Source organism: Triturus cristatus, chromosome 7, assembly GCF_964204655.1.
Source record: "Triturus cristatus chromosome 7, aTriCri1.1, whole genome shotgun sequence".
Lineage (NCBI taxonomy): Eukaryota > Metazoa > Chordata > Amphibia > Caudata > Salamandridae > Triturus > Triturus cristatus.
Window position 1 is genome coordinate 767715317 of NC_140590.1, and position 10895 is coordinate 767726211.

Below are 10895 nucleotides of genomic sequence, written 5' to 3' on the forward strand. Positions count from 1 at the left end.
CCCTTCCTTTCCCAACACCAAGAACCGGCCCTGCTTGTTTGACATGACCGGACTTTCCTGTTGCATAACACCATGCGATGAACAGATCGTTCAGTGTAGGCTTTATCTTTGTTGCCGACGACCAGCAGTCCAAGAACTGCTCATGCCGGAGACAAAGCAAGCGTCTCTGCCCAACTCTGGCAGTGCGCCGAGCTCGAGACAAGTGTCGATAGGTTATAGTGAAATAAAAAGGTAACAGCGTGGCATCATTTGGAACACAACTAACCGCGAGTAAATTGTGAAAAGGTAATTTTAATGATAAAAACAAGGGAGGCAACAAGTGTGGGCCGCTAGGAGTAAAACATATAATTGGGCAAGACAGGGATATAGCCTGACCAACGCAGGTCCCTGCGGCGAAGGACCCCCTCCCCTCCAACTCCTCAAGTGGGCCCCTTATTCAGTCAAAGGCCAATGAATATCTCTAAGGAATAGGAAACTTGGGGCCCCTCATCATACCCTGCATGGATCCCCGTCATTTTGTGTTATGCTACTGCCCCCTGGCACTCCTGAGAGGAACTAGGGGCCAAAAATACCAAATTAAAAAAATCGCACAGTGGGACCTTGCACAGCCTTCCTGTAAGAGAACATGATACTCCCATGGTAGGTGCCGCACAAGACACACCATCATGGTACCGCAGGTCTGCACAAACTTCATTAAGTGAAACTTGTGTGGTGTTGCAGTACTATGTAGGTGAAGCATGTGTGGAGGTAATACAAAAAAAAATATACAAAATGAACAAACCAACAAACGAAATGGGAACATGAGGGGTGGGTGGATGGGGTGGATTGTTATGAATTAAAATAAAATAAATCAAGATTATTTTTTTTTTTTAATGTGGAATGGGTGTCCACAGGGATTTGGCTGCCCACAGGGGGTAGCGTGCAGGGCCTGGCCACAATCTGGTCTTGGCCCTATGCTGTGGGATGGCCACCATTACAGGACACGTTACTCAGTCTCTGTGTTCTAAAGCTGAATAAAAACAAAAAAAATATAAGGCCATTATAGGACCGTGTACCCGGACCCCCTAGAACTTGTGGGGGGGTGGTGATAAAAAGATTTTGAAAAGAAACTTACCTGCAGCCAGGCGTGTCGTGCTCTTCTGCTCCACTTCTCGCAGGCACAGGCTCCCAGACTCCACTGCGGCCAATCCTGACGCTGCTCTCATGTAATGTCATGAGAACAGCGTCAGGATTGGCCTGAGCGCTGAGGATTTGCCTCCCAGGGAGACTGGGAGTCCGTGCCTGCTGTCTCCAACCTAGCAACACAGCTGGGGTGGCGATAGCTTCAGTGCACATGACGGTTTGGCCAGCCTGAGAGGGCCGGCCAAACCATCATGCGCACTGATCACAGTGCACACTACCACTCCTCCTGCGCCTGTCGTCCCCCATGGCCACGCCCCTAAAGACTCGCCAAGAAAGGAAAAATACAATGATAATAAAATGTGTTTATTATCGTTTTATTTTTCCTTTCCTGCCGTTTTGAGCTGGCGGGAGGAGGGGTGTGGGGGGGCGACGCTCCTCCGCCATAGCGGAGAAGCCGCGGCTGCAGAATACACATAAAAGCTAGTCTTGTCTTGGGCTGAAGAGTCCTGAAGGGGCTCGAGCTGTTCCAGTGGCAGGTGGACCCTGGCTAGAGCCTTCAGTGGCTCGCCAACCAATATAATTCAGAAGCCCTCAATTACTACTCTAGGCGCCAGTGGCTCTAGTTCAAAAGGGAAATGTTTGGTTTTGAGGATTTGTGAAAAGCAGATAGTTAGTGAGCTTTATCTGAGGAAGTTCCAGGTAGTGTTCAGTGCTGGCAGTACTAAAAGCTGGCATTGAAAAGTGTCTCTGCCAGGCATTAATGTTCTGAAGTTTACAAGCAAAAACAATGATCTTTTACTGGACAACATGTGTAAGCGTCATAGAGGGATAGGGTTTGCTTTTCATAAATGTTACTTCAAATTGCAGGTCTCAACTCCTAATGATTATTTCCTTTTCCCAGTGGTTATGTTTTTGTAGTTTTGTATTTCGTGGAACGTATGGATATCTAGACCATACACTGCAAAAGAGCTGCCTATAGGGGCCGCAAGGCGAGTTCACGGTATTGATAGGTGTTCAGACCAGACACAATTGAAAGCTGTGGAGTTGAAGCTGAAAGCAGTGTGGGTTTCTCACAGTGCTCGTCACTGTGTCATATTGGTAGCCACACTACGTGTTCATCCAATCCTTTGCCTCTCTGGAGTATGCACAGGGCAATGCTCACATATATGCCAAATGTAATTACGATGCTATGAGAAAATGTGTCAAGGAGGTACACAGCTGTTGAAAATTGACAGCACCGAAGGTTAAGAAAATACATTCATGGGTAGATGGTGAAGTGGGGGAGTTGAAAAGAAGTACATAAAGGAGAGAGTGAAAGGACAGCAATGACAAGGAAGGAGTTTAGGTGTGAGAAAAGCAAATGGCTGGACTTTAGCAAGAGAGAGATGGGAAGAAAAAAGACCCAACTGACTAACGCAGAGGGAGAGATTGCAGAGGAGAGTGATGTCTAGGAAAAGAGGGAGGAGGGGTCAGGTAAGGGTTAGTAAACGTGATAGGATAATAAAGTACAGAACTTCTGGAATCCGGGGACCAGTGACCTATATTGGGCTGGGGAACAGGAGAATGGGACACGCTATATAATCAAGTCCTTAGATCTCAAGTGTCTCGAGAACCACAGCAACCGCCCTGAGATATGCGTGTAGGAGGGGAGGACGTAGAGGGGCTCCATCAGTGAACTTAGAACCACTGCTACTGTATTTGATATACCCCATGTGTTGGCTGCAGTTAAACATGTATCTGCTCTCTATTTCAGTGGAGTTTGGAGTGCTACTGCCCATGTGCTACAACACCCTAGAGAGGTTACTACCCAAAAAGGCTACTATGTCTTGGGACTGCTGAAGCATAGGAAAACATTTTCACTATATAAACGGAGAAACAATTGACTTTGGCAGTGCTTGCTAAAACTGCTGCAGTCACTTTGGAAAGTGTAGGGCGAGCAAAAAGAGACAGAAATACTACCTTACTGGAAAACAACCAAGGAACAGTGCCAGACCACCAATGCATGAAGGTGTGTAATAAGAACTAGATCTCTGCATTGATGACGCCCCTAACGATTTATGCAATAAGCCACTGCATTTTCAGCAACCCTTTAAAATGTTAATCTTCCGCTTTCCATTAGGGTAGGGCATGTCTTGCAAATGGATGCATTCTCACAGTGGAACAAGCATTGGCACAGCCAATAGGTCTTGCTTTAATGTTCCAAAGTATGTGAACACAGGCATTCATATTTCCTGTTAACATGTGTGCATGCAGCTTATGTAATCACAAGAAAGCCATACCTAATGGCTTTACCAATGCTGGACAAAAAAGTGCAAAGAGTGCTTTAACATCAAAATGCTATTTTACTAGGAATGCTAAAAGTTCTTGGACTAGCCTGCATGCCTCCCTATATCTGAAGGTACTTCTTACAGATGTTGTCTTAATGAAGAGTTGTGTTTGGAAAACACTTTTGCATAATATAAAGTGACTCCTCCTGTCACCTTAAGTAACTCAGGTTAACAAAGAGTTTTGTTCAATGAAACCTCCAGTGGTCTCGGCAAGGGCACTGTTAGGGGGGGCACCATAAGAGTGTTGTATAGTGATATTAGAAATCAGTTGGCTGCGCCTATCTCTATGGGGCTTCCTTGTATGGTCTAGGCCAAAGGGAAGACTCCAGTGCTGTGGGCTGCCAGTTCCCCAGGAGTGGGGTCTTGTGTTGGGTTACAGGGGTGAGAATAGGGGTAACCCACAGTTAAGTGAAGCCCTCACCTCAGGCCAATGATACCAGGGTCAGCAGCAATCATGTGTATTAATATCCTGCTCTGTCTGCCTATCCATAAGTACAGAGGAAGGAGAACTCCAGTATGCCTGCTTACTTTTTAAAAGAATGTATACATTTTTAAGAGGCCTTGAGAAAATGGAGTGCGACGAATTATTTCTTACATTGTTGCATTTGGGGGAGCCATCGAATGTGGGAAGACTTGTGGCAGAGGGAAGGTGCTGCAAAGGCATGGATATGCAAATTAAGTTATATGGATTCTAACATTTTCACAGGCAGGCTCAGCATTTTAGCGGTCCTAGTATCCTGTCTCCTCTCTCTTTTCACATGAGCCTATGAGCCCAGCTTTTCTCAAATACAGCCCGAAACAATAGAGCTGTCTCTACTGGTAAATCATCATGACATTTGTATATAGAAATCTTTTCTGTTTTATGCACGCACCACCTAAATAACCTTGTCATTGTCGGTAGGTGCCAAAACCCCTCCCCACCCTCACATTTGTCCTGATGAAGACCCCGCCCACAATGCGTTAAATTGGCTATTCCGTTTAGGGGTCGAAACATCGACACTTTTATATTTTTATGTCAGACATATGTGACAGAGAATGTTTATCTGTAAATGTGTTATGACTTGACATTTAATGATTGGACAGTAACACTGTCGGGATAGTTTACAATTATCTTATTGATGTACATATGTATGCACCACTGTCCTTTTTTCACAATCCTTCCTATACACCTATCACCTCACTCCTCTGTGCACCTGTTTTAAAAGAATATATCCATTTAGGATTTGTTTTCCATTGTATGTATTGATTTATTCAAATATTATGATTCAATTAAAGCAGACCCATTGTTGGAAGGAATAAATGGTGGTGGTTGACTATGATCAGATGCTAATGATTAATACGCTTTATCGATCTTTTGTTTAATTTGATTTCCACTGGGACATAATCTTTTTGTACCATTATCTACCCAGGCCCAGTGGGTTTTGGGTCGCCCCATTGTTATAAGTTGGCATTTTAGCTGAGCAGACAACTGATGCCAGACCTGGCGGTGTTCGAGCGTCCAAATGCTCCTTACCCGATATGCTTCTGCCTCAGGACCAAGGTCTCCTGCTTGCTTACAGTCTCGTTCATGGTGGCCCCTGTGCTGCTGGGGATAAGGGATTAGGGGCAGTGGTAAAGACCACTGTCCTATGGACTGTTCCCGAACTAGGGTGGGAGAAGAGAGCCAGATTGGGAGATAGTGTGGGAGGGAAGCTGGGGGCGTTATGGGGTGGCCACAGCAACTAGGCCCACAGAGGAGTGCGTGGCTAAGGATCATGATGTTACTTTTTGTTGCCACCTTGTTCACTATTACCTTTAAAATGACCACCTATATAAGAAAATGGGTAGCAGCTCTCACCAGCAGCTGGGCATAAAATGTGTGATGCCTGGAAACCCCTATGCACGGTTTACAAAGTGTTGTGTAGCCCAGCATTGTTGAGCCTACATTGTATGGTGCACCATCGTTTTGTACATAGTTGAAGTGTGTTGTGTATATATACACACAAGACAAGTTCCCTCAAAGTAATGAAGCTGATTTGTCAACACAGCCTCTTTGTCGGGAAAAAAACCTAGATCACAGTGACTGCCAAGAACAGACTTGAATATCAAATGTCTACACCACTGAATACCTCAAGTCCTGTTATTACCCCCAACCCTCGTTCCCAAACACCAGGGCCTGCTGTATACCGTTCCTTCATCTGTTCAAATAATATGCTGAATAAATGGTGTCAACTTTGATCTGTAGTTGCAAATAAAAATTAGCATAGGAGTGTTCGTCTTGCCTTCATGATCACACTACCTCTCAGGGAAGGGAAGTAGGTCAACAGTTCTCAAACCTGTTAATATCTATCTAGGTGTCATTCTCTTTAAACAGGACATCCTGTACTTTGCCTGCAATCAAAAAGTTCAGACTCATGCAAAACTCTGCAATGTCCCTCTATCATGCAGCATTATCTGCTATTTCATTGCTAACACCCATACACTGCAGCTAGCTAGCTGACTTATTATCACAGACACATACATCGGCCGATTAAATACCATTCTCTGATATTTACCCAGCTGCCTGCCAAATAACATCTTCATACCGATTGAGCACTGTGACACTTCACATAATATCTATTTTCTGCTACTGGTCATACTGTCAACAACAAACAAAAGCACATATTTATCTGGCTGCCTTAATAACAGCTATTTTTTTTCTTTGGATCTGACCTCCAAAAACAGAAAGCCACAAATATTTTCTTCTGCTTATTCATCTGCTAGTTCTATGGGAAATGGTTAAGATGGTGCTTAACTATGCGCTTTTTATACCGTCCCTTTGCATTCTCTCATGTGGTTCCTCAAGAATCCCTCTATAACGGTTCTCAGCATGTAATGGAGACACATTGAATGTGCTCTGGGTTTTAATGTGCACCTTTAAAAAAGTGCTTTCAGGGAGACCATTTTCACACCATCGGTTATCAAATGCACCTACTATGTCTATTAAGAAAACTATTTCACTAGCCCTAATTTTTTAACAGTTTAAAAGGGAGTTTTGGTATTGTACACACATATAAACATTAGTATATCTCACACTATCCGCATTTCTGAACACTGAGGCCAGACACATTTTTGTGTTCTGGTCTTTCAAATCAAATAAAGGCATTGAACACATTAAAAAGAAGAACACACAATTCTAATAAGGGCCTAGATAGGGTATGTAAAATGCATGTAGATTAGTGTAGCCTAGGGCACCCAATACTTCTCTTAAACATCCAACTATATTGGAAAGTCTAAACTTAATGGTGGAAAGGGGAGCGGGTGCTGGCACAGGTAAATAGCAATACATTCCTAATGACTGCCCTCCTCCTATCTGTGCATTTGCCAGAGAAAAACAAGCACTTTAATTATGTACTTTTTATGACTTTTTAACAACATTAAAAACCCATGTGTGTCACAGAAAGGTCATGCTCCATCCCACTGTAAGCTTGATACATTATACATGTTAGTGAGCCTACAATAGGCAGCCATACTGCTGCTGGCTCAGTCACCTGGATAAACAAGTAAAATTACAGCTGCGTGGAGGGAAAGCGCAATTTCTATGGAAGCACACATCTGCCCAATGAAAACATGTATTCCTGTCCACCAGCTTGTGGGTGTACCAAAGCTCCACTCTGTAGTACTCCTGAAAGTTTTGGAAGGTTGATTAACTACGGCCAGGCCTAAAAATATGTAAACAAGGTCCTCTAGAGGACCCGGGGTTAGACGCCAGCACATTGCACAACCAATATATGATGTGCGTAGCACTCGGCTCAAGAAGCTTGGCTGTTCTACGCTAGCTCTGTTGTCTAACATGCCTGCTGATGAGAACTAGTTTCTGCCAGAATGTTAAGCAATAACCGGTTCCCTGAAGCCCTGCCTTGGGCTGAGTGCCAGTGGGTGAGGCAACAGAGGCTACCTCAGCAGGGTTCATCCTCTCTGCAAGTTGTAGACCAGTCAGACTCTCTGAGGGGAAGGATGCTATGTCCTTTTACTCGATGTGCTCCGGTCCCATTGTCCTCTAAATGTGGTATTTATCGCTTTCACGTTTTAGTTCTAAATGTAATACTTAAAGTATCAGAATTCAAAGAACAGAGGGACTGATTATCTAGTTACACATCAGGCGATTAAACTTAAAATTCCAGAAAGAAGAGAGCCAGTGGGAAGGAGCCAAAGAGGGTTAGGGCAAGGAGGAATAAAAGAGACAGACTAAAATTCTGGCAGCAAGAGGAAGAAAGTCATGGAGAGGAGATTGCACTGTTGAAAAGAGAACAACTGAGAATAAAGAACTGGCATGGAGCAGAATAAAAGTAGTGAAGGTCAGTGACAGTGCGGTCTCAAACTAAAAGTGTGAAGCATACATAAAACATTGTGTCTGTACTCTGGCATTTGTATGTAATTTTTACTGGCTGATCCAGGTCACCTGCCACGAGATGTAAATTTCTGAAACGACGATGTCCTGTCAAAGGTGATGTGAAGCCATTTCCTATGCTATCATCATTATGCCCGTTATGATTTTTTGAAACCGGATCAATCGAACCTCTTTTTAGTGGCAAGCGTCGACAAGCATTTATTTATGTGTTTACAGGCAGTTGGGTTTTTTGCGGGGTGGGGTAGGGCGAGGAGGGCGGCATTTCCTCTTAGAGGAGCAACTCGCCGTATCGCCAAGGCCACTTATATTAAAGAGTGAGAAGGACATCACACTATTTGAGAAAGACTCTTTCTTTTGGTGCAATATTGTCATCCTACACGCAGTATCATTTACAAGGTAAAAACTGTTCCTTCATAGAGCATTCCACCAGAAATCAAAAGGCACGTTATTCTCAGGACTGTGCTCCCGGCCTGAAAGGTGTACCCAGCCTAGGATCTGCCTCCACAGTGCTGGGGTTCCAGCCTAACTACCCCCGCCCCCGTCCTCACCACTCACCAGCCATCGCACCAAACGCGAACCTCGCTCCCCTTGGCTTTGCCACTTGGGGGCTCTGCCCCAGGAGGGTCACCGTGTCCGTTCCTTATCATGCTTCCCTTCGACTACCACTGACAGCCAGGCATGCTCCGCCCTCGCCTGACGTCCCACTGACAGTAGACCGCGCCCCTCACTCCACGGAAGTGACGTTGGCACAAGCACTGAAGGCTCGTCAGGGGCGTGGAAATTCCCGCAGTTAGAAAAGGAAGTCACCGGGCCATCTTGGGTGGGGCGTTTCTAAGTTGTCCACAGTTTTATATTTCCATGAAATACGGATTGTCATTTCTTGTGCCACTACCCTTAATTGCATTTAACCCCTCGTTGAACATTAGCCAATGATGTTGTTGACAGGAGTCGACCCGCCTGGCTCAAACCGAATACAACGGAACTTTCGGTTTCCTATGTTGAAACTGAGACAGACGAGGTCGTGCGAGTTCATCAGGAAAACCGGGAAGGGGATGTTGCTGCTCCTTATTTTTTTTTTTGGGGGGGGGGAGTTTTATAAACCGAGAACTCGACCCGAAAGAAATGGAGCGCTTTACGTGAACACCACTTACCTTACACAAGGATACGTTCTTGTTTTTTGATAGGCAGTTGAGTCGACCTGTGGCTCGAACCTGGTTTTCCAGTTCCGAAGTCGGCAGCTTTGACCGTTAGTGCAGAAACGAGGCACTGCCATATTCCCCTTCAGTGTATACCTATTTATTTTTGAAATTTTATATATTCTGGACCTGGCCCTAAGACATCAGAGCGCTTTGCAGCAGTAGCATGATACTAGGGTACAGCAAGTAACAGTTACAATAATTACGTTCACAGATTTGCATCGGTAGCTGCGGTCAAAATAATAAGGGCATAGTTTCAAAGTTTATACGATTACTACTGTAGCAGCCACGATGAGAAGTGCTGGTTCTGTCTATTACTACTATCTGACTCTAGAGAACTGTTAGTACTGTCAATTACTACAATTAGAGCCAGATGAGATGTGCTGGTCCTGTCTATTGCTATGATACAGGAGCCAGTGAAGTGCTGGTACTACTGTCCATTACTACTTTCGGAGCCTGGCTGAAAAGTGTGCTGTCCATTATTGCTGTGCAGGAGACATGCTGAGAAGTTTTGGTACTGACCATTAATACAATCAGAACCCATCTGAGAAGTGCTGGTGCGTCTCTTACTGCTTTAAGAGCACCATTGAGAAGTGCTAGTGCTATTCATTGATACTAGAGGAGTCATGCTGAGAAGTGCTGGCGCTGCCAGTACTGTCCATTACTACCGTAGGAGCCTTGCTGAGAAGTGTTGTTACTCTCCCTTACTACTGTAGGAGCGCTGCTAAGAAGTGCTGACTGTCTGTTACCATAACTATTGTAGGAGCCCCACTAATGTTGCCCATTACTACTGTAGGAGCCCGGCGTATACTGGTAATTACTGATATAATATCCCAGTTCACAAGTGCTTATGCTGTCCATTATTACTATGCAAAAACAACAAGTTGATGGATGAAATGCTTGAATTAATCTCACCTCATCAGCTAGCAATCTCTTGGCCGCATCCCAATCCATAGTTTTTCACTTACCATGCTATCTCAGTTTGGACCTAGCCATATGCAAATCATTATGGACCCGCTCCTCTTGGGAACAGTCCAGCCCAACCTCACAGGCCAGGTGGTCCCTGAACCTGGACACAAGCAACCCAGGAGCAGTTTCTCCCTTATTAGGGCTGTTCAGCCAGGTATAGCTTGGTCCCTGTTGAGAAGTGCTGGTACAACTGAGAAGTGGCAGAGGCATTCATTACTAATATAGCAGCTCTACTGAGAAGTGCTGATAGTCCTGTAGAGGTGGGCCTTACCAAGGCCTACCGGTGCAGGGGTTCGCCCTTCTTTGCGCACTGGTCCTTGGACCAACAAATGACGTTTGGCGCAGAAGCTTTAATATCAAAACAACAGTTTAATAAAACCTCATGAGTGGAACTACATCTATACAGAACCCTCAGGCAATGTATGAGGTAGTACAAGGAGTACAGAAACCATGGGCCTTTTATACCCACTTTGTAGCTGAGTAAGCATGAGAGCTCAAAAGGAGGCGGTATAAGTGTACACAAGAATAGCTATTCACATATATGGAGTAACAGAAAATACTTAGTCAACAAAGTGGGAGGGGTGATGAAGTTGCTGACATCAGTTGAAACAGTCTGACAGTTACACACTAGGACAGGTGCATTCAGCTACAGGTCTTTCTGAGCATGTGCAAGGCTCTGACTCTGTGCTGAAGGAGTTAACTGTAACAGATGACACAAGCAGAATACAAGGGCAGGCAATAGTGAAGAGGGAGAAAGCACATGGCTAACTAAAATGGCTGCCACAAACAAAATGGCTTCAGCTCATGCTAACAGTGATCTCTGCCAACTTCCACAGTCCTGTTGTGCCTAAATGGGCAGTTATCTAAAAAAACTAGGAGATAGGAATATCTCAGAGGGTTTTGTCCTGCTAT

General features: G+C 44.7%; 1 protein-coding gene across 1 annotated transcript in view; it reads right to left on the minus strand.

Moving 5' to 3' along the window:
• PCYT2 (phosphate cytidylyltransferase 2, ethanolamine) overlaps positions 1-8549 on the minus strand; it is a 159078-nt gene extending 150529 nt beyond the window's left edge. The window contains exon 1 of the mRNA XM_085617538.1: positions 8374-8549. Within this exon, the coding sequence (XP_085473664.1) occupies positions 8374-8465 (92 nt within the window). The 5' untranslated portion in view covers positions 8466-8549. The remainder of the gene's footprint in view (positions 1-8373) is intronic.
• Positions 8550-10895: the final 2346 nt, after the last annotated feature.